Raw genomic sequence first — 15,091 nt, 5'->3', positions numbered from 1 at the left:
AAGAAAACCATATCCTGCGCTGCAGGAGTGTTGATACATGTCTTGTCGGGGGTAATGGACGGGCGACATGAGGCTCTGATTGGTTGCCGTATTGACAGTACATATTGCTTCCATGCCGTGTAGATTGATGATGATTATCCTCTCTTGAGGGGTGGCAGTTCGCCAGTAGATTGAAGCAAAAAAAAAAAAAAACCTGATCCAATCTTCAGTGGCATGAAGCCTGCGGGGTAATTATAAAGAAGGCAGGTGCTGGTCTCGTTGAAGTTTGGGCTGCTTGGAGCTCAATGGTCACTCTTTCCGCCACTCAACATGCATTTCCTCACAATGCGGTGTTTAGCAATTCTTTTCTTCAGCACAATGGTGTCTGCTCAAGCGTCAAACACGCAGTGTCCCGACTCCGAATTAGCTTGTCATGATGTGATGAATTCCTCGCAGTGTATAGCGGCTTTGATACTCGACAATCCTCAACGGGCGACGAAAAATGCTTTGATCGAGTGTGTGGAACATGAGGGGACAGCGAGCAGTCTACCAGGAGCCCAGAAAGTGAGTGACATGAGGCGACATGACATTGATCAGTGAGACTGACTGGTACATCCTAAATGCAGTACTGTCGTTGTCTGGGTTGTCATGTCGCCGCCATTAATGCCAAGCTTGCTGAGCTATTCTGTTCATAAAACGAGTGATGGCTGGCTGGCAAGGAGGTTGGAATAAGGTTTTGACATGGAGACTGAACAGCTTCCCGGTTGCAGCTGGCGGCAAAGATTCGGTGGCTTTGAAACGCCACCCAGAAGATTGGCTCACATGAGTTTCTCGGTGTGAAACACGGCGTGAGCACTAGACTAGGATAATTTGGGCGTGCACTTGACCCAGTCAGATGTCACCTCAGACACACGGTGCTTAATGTGTGTGACTAAGGGCACGTGCATCTCACTCAGATCCCAAAACATGATCTCGCGAGGATTAAATCAAATCGTACTCCTTTAAAAGACTCGGACCTGTTCTGATCCTTTTGCTGATACAATTCCGAGCCCATCCATCCAACATCTTTTGTACCAAGTATCCAGCTACCCCCACCAACAGCAACCCTCACCAACAGCAACCCCTCCCGGCCTCCTAAGCAACCATCACTTCCCCAGTCATCATCACCCAAAGCCAAAATGTCGCTCGCCTTCAAAGTCATCACATCCTTCTCCTCCATATTCACCGCAACCTACAGCACGATCGAGTCCCTCATAACTTCCCCCAACCAGGTCACCAACCACCAACAGGACCATGCCTTCCAAGCCCCCTCCGCCACCGATAAACGCAGCCCATGTCCGATGGTCAACGCTCTCGCAAACCACGCCTACCTTCCCCGAGATGGGTCCAACGTCTCCCTCCTCAAGCTCATCCAAGCCGCCAAAGAGGGCATCAACCTCGCCCCCGACGCAACCCTCATCGTCGGCCTCAAAGCCCTCCAAACCTCCACCACTGGCAGCTGGTTAACCTTCAACCTGGACGACCTGAACAAACACGGCGGTGAGCTCCACCCCTGCCACCCCCATGAGTAAGCAGCGCTGACACATGTCCCCCACTTCTCCCTCAGTCATCGAACACGACGCCTCCCTCAGCAGAAAAGACGTCTTTTTCGGCGACAACCACTCCTTTTCCCCCGAGACGTGGGAAACAGTATTTAAACACTTTCGAGGACTGGAGAAAATCCCCCTCCAAGTTGCCGCAGCGGCCAGGAAGGAAAGAGTGGAGAGTGCAAGGGCTTCCAACCCGGAGTTTAGCCTGACCGAGGATCAGAACAGGTTCTCCATTTTGGAGACCAGTCTGTATCTCATGGTCTTTGGGGAGGGAACGCAGGGGAATGCGCGGACTGACTGGGTCAAGGTGCTGTTTGGTATGTTCTTTTTTATCGTATCAACAAAATGATGATTGGGCTTGCTGACATGAAGTGACAGAAGAGGAGAGGCTGCCGTTTCAGGAGGGGTTTACGCGGTCGCCTACGATGCTGACTCTTGGTCAGATTTTAGAGTTGCACAAGAAGGTGGAGGCCGTTTAAGCACCGGGCTGAGGGTCATGTAGGGGAGCTGAAGGTCATGTAGGGGGGCTGAAGGAAGAGGAGTAGCAACCCATATTTTGGCTTCAATGATACCTAATCATTTTGAATACTTCCAGATTTGCCCCATCATTTTGGCAATTTTGTAGAGCTTGGATCGGGCCATGAGATCCAGTGAGGCAACCAAATCGTCAACATGATGTGAATGTCTCGCCTTGAGATAGGGATCGCCGGCACCAAAGAGCTAGTTTCAACCACAGCAGAAGCTGCAAACATGCCTGCTGAATTGGCGCAAGAATCCAAGCCATACTTCCAAGAATGAAGGAAAAGTAAATTCCCTCAGCTGGTTTGGCACAGACTCGTTATGTCATCACCTTTTTGACTTGCACCCTCTTCTACCTAGACCCGTTATGGAAAAAATACTAAATATGCTGCCAACTGTGCAGGCAGGAAGGGAAGTGCAAACAAAGTTGTTATGCACTCAGGACCGTGACTCACCACGTTCAACTGGTTCTTTCCCGAAAATGCCACTGTTCCACCCGCTCTTCAATCTCATGCGCCGCCTTCTTCATGGGAGTGACGCTATCCCCGTGAGGATCTACCCAAAACCCGGCGTGTTCCAACGATCTCACCACCGCTCCAAGGCTATTCGGTTGCTTTATATGATTTTCAATCTTGGCAAGAGCCTTTCCAATTGCCTGCAGCCCGTACGTCGCCTTATCCAATGTCCTCTCGTTCTTCTCTGCAACTGGTGACCATGGGTTCAATTTGCTTAGGTTTCAACTTTTTGAATGACTCCCTGCCACTTGAGACTGTCACCGCAGGCGTACTCCATAGTTTCCATAGCCGGTCAAATTCATGCCGCGACATGTTTAATGTCGGAGGATGGATAAATCGTCCTCCGATTCGTGGTCGATAGTCAGCTTTTCCAAACAAAAAACAAAGTGCTGGCACTGTGGGCGTGGTTGTTGGTGAAGGTGGTAAGTAAGGGGGCCATGCTGGACTGTAAGAAGAACATCTTGCAAAGGATAGCCTGCCCATCGTCTTGGTTTAGAGTTGGGTGAATCGATAATGATGTATTCATGCTCTTCAGGCCTGGGATGGAACAAGATTCTGTTCGAGGCCTCATGGCCTAGCTTCCGCAAACCCTCCATGACTTGAAAGAGTAGAAGACTGTGAAAGCGTGCGGTACGAAAGATTCATTGTGCCTTAAATATGCAGCCGAGAGCTGTTGTGAGCCGTTCACTCTGCCTTACCCTGCAACACGTGGTCGCTCATTGGACATTATCGGCTTGGCTGGTCTCTCACAACCTTGCCATAACTTTACACATGAGAACAAATATGAACACAAAATAATCATTCTGATCAGCATCAATTATCCTAAACATATCCATGAACAAGAATTAGGTGTATACCACTATCATACACAACCACCACCACCACACCTCCCGCGCTCCAAGTCCCGCCCAGAGCCCGCACCACGTCTAAGCGCCCCAAAGCTGCACGCTCAAACCACATTCCCCTCCTTATCAACATACTCCCCGCTCCCACTCTCCTCCCTAGGCTTCGCCAAAAACGGCACCACCGCGGCAAATGAAAACCCAAACCCAAACGCGATCCACTGGAAAACCTGAATCGTCGTCCCAGTCTTGATCAAAACCGAAGCATTCTCCATCACCGCGCTCGTAATCTGGAGCGCACCCGCGCTTTGGCTCGTGGCAAGCGCAGAGGCAAATGTCATGGCAGCCGAGAGGAAAAGCGCACCATAAGTCCCGCGCTTGACAATCTTGCTCCACTTTCCTTGCTCATACCACTCAGTGGCATTCTTCTTCCTGTCTTGCTTGAAGAAAAAGAGCGCGACAAGGCCAACGATGAAGAGGACTGCAGCGCCGGCGAGGATGGAGATGAAGATCTCAGTCTGGAGGTCCTGAGCGGTGGTGATGAGATCGGTGATTTCGTTCTTGAGGAGGGTGTTGTTTGATGCGGTCGCGGCGGGGAACAGAGTCGAGGAGAGGTCCTCGACGGAGCGGCCCGAGACGGTGCCGCAGAGGGTGCCGTGCTCTTCGCTGATGCCGCACATGCCAAAGTAGCCGATCCGGACTTGGACGTCGAGGTCGGTGTTGTTTGTGTTTGCGAGCTCGGCGGAGCGGAGGGAGACAACATAGATGTTGGGGATGCCCGGGGAGGTGCTCACGCAGCCGGTCAAGGCGAGGGTGTGGAAGACGAGGACGGGGATGATGAAGAGGTAGGGGATATAACGGATGAGTCCGGTGCCCTTGGCTAAAAGGTCGTTAGCAAAAATGTCATGTCAAGGGGTGAAAGAGAAGGGGGACTTACGCAGGAGGAACATCTTTGCGAGCTTCAAGACGACCATTTTGATAGATGTCAAGGAAAATACTTTCGTGGAAATAAAGATAACGTATCGTGAATTGTCGAAAAGGAAAAAAAGACGTCAAGGAAAAGATCGTTGTCTCAGACACACGTTGCTGTACGCCGTTCGTTTGGTGATGTTGGTGGTTGTTCCGAGTCGAAGAAAAAATGACAGTTATATCCAGTTGATGAACAACAAAGGAGACAAGTGAAACAATAACCCTTGTGAACAACGCCTTTGATTCACCCGTTCCAACAATAGGAAAAAGAGAGAGAAAATAGGAGCACCTGACTGAATAGGAAAAATAGAAACAGAAAAGAAAGAAAACGGGGCAGCTTTTGTGAGTCTATCACAAAATAGAACAATGAAACTCATGTTGGATTGTCTGAGAGCCGTCACTTATATTCCATTTTTGCAGGACCAAGAATTGCAAGGTTTGTTTTGGATCATCACCATCCATACAGTGACATGCGACCGATCGATTCCGTGTTTCTGTGCTGGGGTATTCGCGTGTAACCGTTTGCCGCGACAGAGTCAACCGATTTGACGAGACGCCACCAAGATTGAGATTGGTAGTTTGAGCAGCCGCCGAAACATCCTAGGCGCGCCATGGTCCCGTTGTCAACACAGTGAATAGGGTGAAACTGCGAAAGACTGGATGTCAGTGAACGGGTCACTCTTCCCCACCAGAGCGCTAACAAAGGCTCCACCAGATCGCTCCAGAGGCCTATTTTTGAGGCGGGCTAGCCATTTTGTCAAACTTTCCTATCCGTAGTGGCGCTAACTATGTTCGGCAAATAGGTTCAAAATTGACCGAAGAGTAGCTATGCCCATGAAATTCGCCGTTTTGTATAGGAAAATAGTCGTTTTCAATGTCAGTCAGCTCTTCCTATTGCCAGCGCAAAGAGCCATTACACCGGGTGCGCAATTGAGAGTTCAAGTGATGGTTCAATTCAAGGCCTTCGAGCCAGGCGCACATGCCCAGGCGGCTCGAACCAGCTATTTTGAATGGAATTGCAGGTTGGCAATTGAGCCTGTGTCAGTTGAGGCTTTGAAAATTGAGCCTTTACAAAATGAGCCTTTCCTTGGAGCCTTTGGCAGTGGGAATAGTGGCATTACAGGTTGTTTAAACGTGGTTGTGGCAGCTGCGTTGAAAGAATTGCTGCATAGCTTGGCACGAAATGGGGGGTTGGTTTTGCCCTGGAAATAGGTTTTTTCATGCAGCGTTGTGTAAATTCCCAAGGCAGTTAGCGCCACTACGGATAGGGAAGTTAGACAATATGGCTAGCCCGCCTCCTATTTTTGGTGCAATGCACTTGCGCCAGTCAATCTTGGCAGGCCTCCTCAGTAGCCAATCGACGTCGAGGAAGGACGACAAGCCCATCAAGCACGAAACAACGCATTGGTCATAGGTAATGAAAGATATTTTGAGATGAGATCTATCTAGGAAAGAACAAAGATAATTTCGTAGTACAAAAGAGACGCATCCCGCCCCTCCCACAAAGCTTCGAAGGATGCTCAACTTCGAGCTGGCCCGATGATGGTACCTTGAAGTACCTCGCCAAGCTTCAACACCCCTGAGTCTCTCATGATGGTGAAATGGTCGCCCTCAACTACTTTGCACTGAATCTCAGCACCAGGGAGCAATATCTCCCACCCGTTCGGCCCAAAGTCTGATTTTGTGTCCAACATCCAGTCTCTTGCAGCATTCTTTTTGCCCAGTGCCTTAATATGCCTTGCTTTGACTTCCGGCCCAACCGTGTCCCAAACGCCATCTCGTGCCCACACCACTGTGACAGACTTAATCAGTGGAGTTGAACTATTTTGCATTGCAGCAGGCTTGTATCTTTCCAGTGCTTTAACCGATCCAGCAAAGTGAGCATGGACAGTTTCCCTCATGTATGTCTTGCCCGCCTTCTTCTTGTTCTTGAAACTGTCAAACGCTCCAATTTTGTCGAGTAATGAGATCGTTTCGATAGGCAGTGGCGGGAGGGAAGCCGGACATGGTGCATCAATGAGTGTCAGAGACTCAACCACCTCTCCATGGCTTAACAATTGTAGTGCAACCTCATATGCGTAGGTTCCTCCAATGGACCACCCGGCCAGTCGGTACGGTCCGTGAGCCTGTTTGTTTCGAATCTCTGCAGCAAATGAGGAAGCCAGTTCTTCCAGCGGAATGGTGAATGCCTCAGGATTGTTAAGAAATGGGCTGTCAAGTCCCCACACAGGGCCAGATAGTTTCAGGTTTGGCAGTCCAACATAGCTGCTGGCACTCCCAGAGCCATCAGGGAGCAGAAATAGGGCAGGTTCTCGTGAAGATGACGATCCCTGCAGCAAGACAGCTTCAGACTGTGGAATGCTCTTGTTGTTTTGCACCTTTTCCAGGGCTTTGAACAGCTGTTGGGCTGGCAGTGTTCGGCGAGGGCCGAGAGCAGCCTCGATTGCTGCTAAACTTGGATATTCCATCAAAAAGCTGGATGGGAATATCTGACCTGTCTGTGCTTTGATAGCAGCCATGATCGACAAAGATAGTAGACTGTCAACACCAAGGTCCGCCAAAGGTACGTCATTGTCGATTTCCTCGATGCTCATTCCCAACTCAGCGGCAATGATCTTTCTGATAGCTCCAGCTCGATCTTCTACTGGAGTGCCGATGGAAAGCCCTGTGTTGGTAAACGGAGTGTATGCCTGACTCTGAGGCTGGCTGAAAATGTCATTTCCACAAGTGCTTCCGCCATAGCTCGAGGCACGGTCGTCGTCGTCAGAATTATCAATGTTTTCAAGGTGATACCGGCGCAGTTCTGCAACAGTCAGAATCTCGGTGAAAAGACCCGCCGGTATGGCTTGGCCCCATAGTTGACCAAGCTTGGCGGTGATAGTGATGGACAGCAAACTATCAACGCCCAGATCTGCAAATACTGTGTCGTCTGCCAGGTCTTCAACGTCAACACCGACCTCGGAAGCTACCAATTGAAGGACCTGGTCAAAATCCGAAGACACGATATCATCGTCCACCAACTCAACCTTGATCGTCGGAATGTGCGAGTTCAAAGATTGCCTCTTGGCAGCGAGGCTCGGCATGGGTTGCGAAAGGGTGGAGGGCTTGTTTGGCGGTGGGAGGAGGTGGTCGAGAATCGAGCGTTGGATGCGCTGAAATCGCAGACCCTGACAAACAGCCACCACCACATCGCCTTCAAAGAGATACACATCGCCCTCCATTACTCCGCGTCTGCTTGTATCTTGCATGCGGACATAGCTCTGATACTCTTTACCAGCAGACAACTGACCAACAATCTTCATACTATCCCAACCATGGGAAATGTAAACAACATCGGCAGGGGTCCTCTCTCCGCCATTAAGCACAAAGCCTGAAAGATGGGAGAAACCATCGATCCAGTATGGACTATGGTTGAATGTGCCATCACTGTCAGAGGTGTTGAATTTCACATTGGCCGCTGCTTCAAACAGGTTGCTGTCCAAGAAGACCTCTTGCAACCCCTGGTATCGAGTGTCGTAATCCACCAATGCTGCAAACAACTTGTACACCATTGACCGGAGAATTCTGTGCGTTTGGCCTTTGTTGGAGGACTCTTTTAGACTTTCGATGCGTGCCTTGATTAGATATGCCGTCTTGGACCAGTCGTGTTGCCAACATTCTCCTCGTCCGCATACAACACTACACGTGGCGTGGTGTTCGTTTCTGCTTCCATCCTGAGAGGCAAATGTTACTTCGATTTGGTCGGAACCAATCTTTTTCGTTGCAAACACTCGAATAATTTGATTCGTATCCCCTGGTTGAATAACAAGCGGTTTGTCGACTTGCATGTCCCGGACATCCAAGGACATATTGAGCCCTGCGTCGCCCAGGATATACGATGCAGCAGTGAATGCCATGTCTGCGTAGATAGAACTAGGGCAGAGCCCTGCGCCATTGACGAGATGACCGCGGAGAGCGGTGTTCAACTTCGGCTCGGAAGCATCTGATGCGAAAATGACGGAGATACCAGCCTTGTCACGGACCTCGGACTCGATACGATGGAGGGTAGTTGACGGGAATTTTGTGAGGCGGTCTTCTGCCGCAGGAGACCTAGGGAGGCCATCTGCGTCGCCTTTACGCAGAGCCCAATCACCCTCATATTGAATCCAGTAGTTCTTGAGATCGAAAGCGTAATGAGGTAACGCAGCTAGACGCAGAGACAACTCATAGGGTCGATGGAATTCACGCCAATCGATGTTGAGCCCCGCAGAGAAAGCTTTGGCCACTGATGTGGTCAGCATCTTCCAGTCGTCCTCGCCCTTCTTCATTGAGGGAAGGAGCTGATCAGCAGCTGCTTCCATGGCCATGGACCTCACCATTCCGACACAAACCGGGCTTGGCCCAGTCTCAATCCAAACTGTTTGCTGATTTGGGGAGTTTTGCAGACTTTTAACCGCTTCGACCGCGTCCATGAACTGCACAGGGCCACGAGTACCCCGGAGCAGATATTCGGCACTGATGATTCCTGCACCTTCGACGATCGATCCCAGAACTGTCGACGCAACAGGGATGGTTGGTGCTGCGAAATTGACTCGACTTGCAACCGACGAGAAGTCTTCCAGAATGGCATCCATTTGAGAAGAGTGGAAAGCATACTGTACCTCGAGCACTGTTGTCTTCAGGCCCCTGGTAAGAGCCTTCTCCTGCAACTCCCGTATCTGATCCAATCCTCCACTGACGACGATTGACGTAGGCCCATTTCGACATGCAATCTCGATACCGGAATCGTCATCGACACTCTTCAGAAGTGCTTCCGTGTCACCTTGGTCTGCTTGAACAGCCAGCATCGAGTGCGTACCAGGCGAGCAATTGGATACCATTAAATCTGCCCTTTTCCCAACAAGATACAGGCAGTCGCTGAGAGAGAGGACACCAGCGACGCACAGTGCAGGATACTCCCCAAGGCTGTGACCAACAACGGCAGCCGGCATTACCCCAAGAGATTTCCAATATTCTGCCATGGCTAGCTCTATGGACACAATTGCCAACTGCACCTGAACCGGCGAGGCCATCGTCATATCGAAGTTCTTGTCCTCTACAAGGGGCAGGAAAGATCTGAAGCCATGAGAGACGCATATATCGTCATTGCCTTGAAGAAGCTCGCGGAACGGTGCGCTGGTCTTGAACAAGTTTGATGCCATGCCGCTATACGCAGAACCCTGGCCAGTGAAGAGGAACACGACTTGAGGAGGCGCGGCCGGGACCTTTGTCCACGTCTCTCTTGTGATGGCTTGCTGCAGACTGTCCCGAAGAGTCTTGATCGAAGAAGCAACATGGGCCTTGCGCAGATTATGATGCATCCGGCGTGCCGTGGTGGTGTAGGCAATGTCCTCTAGGCGAGCGTCAGGATTTTGGTCTAAGTGCTCAAGAAGACGCTTGCTGTTCCCCATGATGGAGTTTGGCGTCTTGCCAGACACGGCAATGGCATGATGATTGCGGGGATCCACACCCTCTTTTGGTAACATGGGAGGATCTTCGATGACCATGCTGGTATTTCCGCCGGCAGCGTCGAAGTTGTTGATGAGGATCTTTCTCTTTCCATCACCGCCAGGACGGGGCCGGAATGGAGTTTTACCGAATGATATCCGGGTGTTCATGTCAGCCAGCGGTGGTAGCTTCTCGTTGATCCGGCCTTTTATTCCAATATGGGGCGGAATCATGTTCTTACTCAACATCAAGATGGCTTTGATGAGAGAGGTGACACCGCTGGCGGCCTCACCGTGGCCGAGATTGGGCTTAACTGTGCCGATGAACAGGGGTTTGTCGGCCGGGCGGTTACGGGAAAGAACATTGGTCACAGATCGGCTCTCGGTTGCATCACCTGCTTGGGTACCAGTGCCGTGGAGCTCTGCGTAATCGATCTCGATAGGGTTGATGCCGGCTTTGCTTAGGACTGAATCGAACAGTCGCTCTTGTGTCTCGGCGTGAGGATGAGTGATGGAGGATGCTTCAGCGGAGTGGTTGGTTGCTGTTGCCCGAAGGACCGCGAGGATGTTGTCTCTGTCGGCCAATGCGTCGTCCAACCTCTTCAGAACGACGACACCTACTGCGTCTGCGCGAACATAGCCGTCCGCATCATGATCAAAGGTTTTGCAACCTCCAGTCTTTGACAAGAAGCTCCCCCGACTTAGCCCAGCAAACAAACCGGATGCAGTGAGCAGGTTAGCACCACCACCCACAGCCATGTCCACCTCGCTACTCAGCAGCGCAGAGCAGGCCAATTGGATACTAGCTGCGCTGGATGAACACGCTGTGTCAACGGAATAGCTCGGCCCTTCCCAACCGAAATGATAGTTCAGTCTACCTGGACCGAAGGCGCGAATGTTGCCAGTGATGAAGTACGTGTCGACGTTCTGACTCGCGTTTACCTCACGATAGTCGTCACCTGTTTGGCCCATGAAGGAGCCGATCCTTTTGGTATTGGTAGACGGCGTTGCATTGGGGGTGTACCCAGCCATCTCGAGAGCCTCGTACGTGGTCAGAAGGAGAAGTCGTTGCTGAGGGTCTGTTTGAGCAGCCTCACGGGGAGACATATTGAACAGTCTCGTATCGAAGTATCCAGGTCGATCGATGAACACACCATATGGTGTCAAGCTAGTGTTCTTGGCCTTGCCAGAAGGATCAACATGGGTGTTGATGTCGAAACGATCAGGACGAATCTTTTCGTAGAGATTGCGGCCGTCCTCAAGCACTTGCCAGAAATCTTCTAGGGTCTCACTTCCTGGAAGCCGGACTGACATGCCGATGATGGCTATGGCGTTGGGTATCAATGAAGTGTTGTTCAGCGTCGTTGCAGTACTGGGAGTCTCCAATTTGATACCATGGCCATGCAGAGCTTGCTGAATTGCCTTTTCACAGCTCACTGGTCCAAAGACCAGAAGGTTCGGTTGGGATGAGAGAATTTTGGCAAGCCCTTGAGTACATGCGTCGAACAATATAGGATGCCGGAAGATGTCACCCATAACCTCCACCAAAACATTACCGAATGATGACACTTGATAAGGTAAGCCTGAATGAGGAGACAGAAGAAAGGGATGTTGTACAGGTTTCGAGTGTAGAGAAGGGTTCATATTCTGGAGAAGCACAGTGGGCTGAATGGGCTGAAGATTATCGGCGTGAAAGGCCGCTGCAATGGGAAGTGGAATTCGTTTGCATTTTCCGAAGATTGAGGTGGAGCTGAAGAAAGCTTCGGTAGCGGAAGGCGGGCCGCTAATTGTCACTGAGTTTTGGCTCTCAGCACTGATGTATACCTGGTGTCTGGGCATCGAGTTGCGGTTGAAGATGCCAATGGCTTCCCTAGCGACAGAAATATCGACCTGGGAGACCAGAGTAGCCCAGCTGCCAGTGGATGGATCTACCTCGTGGGACCTTTTTGATGCCGCAAGACCGACTTGGAAAGCAAGATGAACAGTTTCATCTGCAAGTGCAATCACTTCGGTGAGGTTTCTGGAGCACGAGACAACCGCGGCGGGGAGAAGGCCAGTACATAACCCGACAATGGCAAGCCTGTCTTTAGAAGCCTCTAGGAGCCCTGGGTTGTTTTCGAGATATCTGAGCTGTCAGCATTCAGGAGTTGGGATTGTTTGACAGGACATCTTACACGATGACATCGCCAATTTGCGCGATACACAGAAGTGCGGCATATAAGGCAGGGGATGCGTGATCTTGTTTCGACACGGCGGCGGCGAGCTCGGAGAGAGAGGTGAAATTTGGAAAGGAGCGTCGATAGTGAGCAGGGGCTTGAAGTACTGCACTTCTGAGTCTATCTGTGGCCTTCCTCAGAAACGTTGCCAAGGTCTGATTTGATGAAGCATTTCTGGAGAGAGATTGTATTGAAGGTAGGACCTCCCCTGTCTGGTCCCCAAAGAGAAGCAAAGTGTTGGCTGTCATTTTCTTGGTGGTGGTTCAAAGACAGGCAATAGTCACAAATGAAAGGAAGCCGCAGTACAAGCGGTATTTGTTTGACAGAGATCTTGGTAAAGTGCACTGGTATCACGGCTCTTATACAATCACCACAACACTTACTGACGTTGGCCCTAGCTTTCCTCCCTGCTCCACATTTTTACTTTAACATCAACTACGGAAATAGCCATCAAAGCTGTCAAAGATGGGCTCGTATCAATGTCAGAACCTGCCTTCTGCCAGTGTCTGAACCAAAACATCAGTCATTGACATCGTCACCGCTCGGTAGGACCGGACATTTCCAGAAGGATTCCTATTCCGAGTCTAGATCCCACGCAATGTTTACTCGTTACCCCATCGGTGTGTCCAGCACCGGTAGCCTGGATTGCGCTAACGAATGACCCGTGGTTTTAACGGTGCGGCGGCGTGGCTTGGTGCATGTTGGCAGTTGTCATTGCCACTCCCGTGCACTATGTTTAAAGGTGACATGGGACTGGCACAGTCACTCATAGCTACTCAGCTCCGGGTCTTATTTTCCCAGAGAGGAAAGAAGCTAGCATTTTGTCGGTCTGACCGCAGAACAATCCCCCCCACGAAACGCCAAGACTCGAGTCCCGACAAGAAATATAGCATCAACGGAGCACCAGTACGCGGCATGCTTTAATATTGATCAACCGAGCATGGTCTTCAAGCACACGGCAGTCCTGATAACGCAGGTTTTCGTTTTGTGATACATTCAACATTTTGTTTCATATAAACGCCATGATCCTTCAACTTGCTGCATTGGTCTTTGGGGCGATATATGTGGTGGTGTTGACATATCGATCCTGGGCAAGACATCGGAAAGTTCCTGGACCCTTCTTCGCATCTATATCGAATCTCCCCAGGCTCAGATGGGCATGGTCTGGCGAAGCACATCATGTTCATATGCGGCTGCACGAACAATTTGGTAGACTTGTACGCCTCGGGCCGAACTGCATCAGTATTGCCGACCCAGAAGAGGTCCTAAAGATTTATGGTACTGGTGTCAATCTCAAAAAGGTAGGTAGCTCCGACGCTGTAACACAGAAGAGACGGCAGATCTGACAGATGTGTTTCACTAGTCCGATTTTTACAAGGTTATGCAGCCCATGTCATGCGGCAGGGTGATCCAAGGGCTGTTCAACACCCAGGATGACGCCCTCCACCGGGCTATGAAGAGACCGATTGCTAGTATATACTCGATGTCGAATCTAGTCGAGTTTGAGCCACATGTTGACACCACTATTCGTTTCTTTCTGACAAAGTTGGATGAAATTTCGGCCAAAGATGGGCAAACAGTGGATCTTGGGACATGGCTTCAGTGGTTTGCCTTTGACGTGATGGGCGAGATCACGTTCAGCAAACGTCTTGGTTTTCTTGATGAAGCAAAGGATGTCGACGGGATCATGGGCAGTATTCAGAAGGTCTTCAAGTACGCCTCGTGGGTAAGTGATATCCGGAACTTGGACCCTCCTCCCTGAACGCTAACGGTGTAAAAGGTTGGCCAGATCCCTTGGCTTGACAACCTCTTGGCGAAGAACCCTCTCGCGCGCTTCCTTCCCGAAGGCAGCTCCCCCATTGTTGCGTTTGCTCTCGCCAGAGCGCATGAAAGATCAAACATCAGCGAAGTAGAGAAAACAACCACGTACCATAATACCAAGGACTTCATGTCTCGCTTTCTGGAGGCCAAGGAGAAGGACCCGGATATCCTGGACTGGTTCCTCACTGCTTGGGCGACATCGAATGTCTTGGCTGGGAGCGATACGACTGCCATCATGATGAGAGCCGTCATTTACTTTCTGATCAAACATCCGGACTGTCTTGGTAAGCTGATGGAGGAACTTTCACAGGCGAATAGCGAGGGCCGACTATCGGATAATGTCACATGGAAGGAGTCTCAAAGTCTCCCGTACTTGGATGCGTGCGTTAAGGAGGCGGGCAGGTTACATCCTGTCATTGGGCTGCCGCTTGAGAGGGTGGTGGGTAAAGGCGGCGTGGAGCTTTGCGGCGTGCACTTTGAAGGGGGGACGGTTGTGGGAATGAATCCTTGGGTTGTTCACCGCAGCAAGGAGGTCTTTGGGGAAGATGCAGACAAGTTCAGGCCGGAGAGGTGGTTGTGTGAGAGGGAGAGAAGGGTCAAGATGGAGAGGTGTCTGTTGACGTTTGGAGCTGGACGGAGGACGTGCTTGGGGAAGAATATCTCATATTTGGAGATTTACAAGCTGATTCCAACTTTGTTTTGGCGGTATCGGGTAAGTCTACTCCCAAAAATTACATCAAACCGCATGCTAACATTGCTGATAGATGACGCTTGAGGGCGACTGGAAGGTGCAAAACCATTGGATGGTTGCTCAGACTGGGCTCAATGTCCGGATGACTCCAAGATGCGGTGGCAAGAAGGAGGTTTTGGTTTGATCCGATAGACACGACTTGTTAATCTTTGTACAGCATCAAACATAAACCGTAGATTTCTTTTGTCTTTCCTTGCATGTTGGGTGTTTGCGACATGGCAATGTTGAGGGTTAGGGTTCATGAGATGGCACTGTTTGTAGCACCACTCCATATATGACGATATTTAACAATACCATGGCACGTTACTTTTGCATTTTCTTCAAGTCAGCTGTCTACAGACCTTTCTGCACTGCCTCATCTTTGCCGGTTGACGTGCTTTGCTCTAGAATGCTCAATGCCAATGGAAATCCGATGAGTATTCCGT

The 15,091-nt window shown here is 50.5% G+C and overlaps 4 protein-coding genes across 4 annotated transcripts; 2 read left to right on the top strand and 2 right to left on the bottom strand.

Annotated features, from left to right (window-relative positions):
* Positions 1 to 317: 317 nt before the first annotated feature.
* On the top strand, positions 318 to 2,077 carry QC761_206870 (uncharacterized protein). The gene is given in 5 exon segments (XM_062876425.1): positions 318 to 543; positions 606 to 1,080; positions 1,097 to 1,518; positions 1,586 to 1,885; positions 1,947 to 2,077. The coding sequence occupies 3 exon segments, from the start codon at positions 1,158 to 1,160 to the stop codon at positions 2,045 to 2,047; spliced, it is 762 nt and encodes a 253-aa protein (XP_062735018.1). The 5' UTR covers positions 318 to 543; positions 606 to 1,080; positions 1,097 to 1,157; the 3' UTR covers positions 2,048 to 2,077.
* Positions 2,078 to 3,535: 1,458 nt separating this feature from the next.
* On the bottom strand, positions 3,536 to 5,153 carry QC761_206860 (uncharacterized protein). The gene is made up of 2 exons (XM_062876424.1): positions 4,382 to 5,153; positions 3,536 to 4,324 (listed from the first exon to the last, which is right to left on the bottom strand). The coding sequence occupies exons 1-2, from the start codon at positions 4,416 to 4,418 to the stop codon at positions 3,552 to 3,554; spliced, it is 810 nt and encodes a 269-aa protein (XP_062735017.1). The 5' UTR covers positions 4,419 to 5,153; the 3' UTR covers positions 3,536 to 3,551.
* Positions 5,154 to 5,933: 780 nt separating this feature from the next.
* QC761_206850 (Type I Iterative PKS) lies at positions 5,934 to 12,342 on the bottom strand (the record flags this gene model as incomplete). Its single annotated transcript, XM_062876423.1, has 2 exons — positions 5,934 to 12,003; positions 12,053 to 12,342. The coding sequence occupies 2 exons, from the start codon at positions 12,340 to 12,342 to the stop codon at positions 5,934 to 5,936; spliced, it is 6,360 nt and encodes a 2,119-aa protein (XP_062735016.1).
* QC761_206840 (uncharacterized protein) lies at positions 8,759 to 14,980 on the top strand. The gene is made up of 4 exons (XM_062876422.1): positions 8,759 to 13,395; positions 13,458 to 13,820; positions 13,875 to 14,627; positions 14,680 to 14,980. The coding sequence occupies exons 1-4, from the start codon at positions 13,117 to 13,119 to the stop codon at positions 14,788 to 14,790; spliced, it is 1,506 nt and encodes a 501-aa protein (XP_062735015.1). The 5' UTR covers positions 8,759 to 13,116; the 3' UTR covers positions 14,791 to 14,980.
* The last annotated feature ends 111 nt before the right edge of the window (positions 14,981 to 15,091 follow it).

The sequence above is a fragment of the Podospora bellae-mahoneyi genome, chromosome 2 (assembly GCF_035222275.1).
Source record: "Podospora bellae-mahoneyi strain CBS 112042 chromosome 2, whole genome shotgun sequence".
Lineage (NCBI taxonomy): Eukaryota > Fungi > Ascomycota > Sordariomycetes > Sordariales > Podosporaceae > Podospora > Podospora bellae-mahoneyi.
Note: the sequence above shows the minus strand (reverse complement) of the source record. Positions and strands in the feature narration are given on the sequence as shown.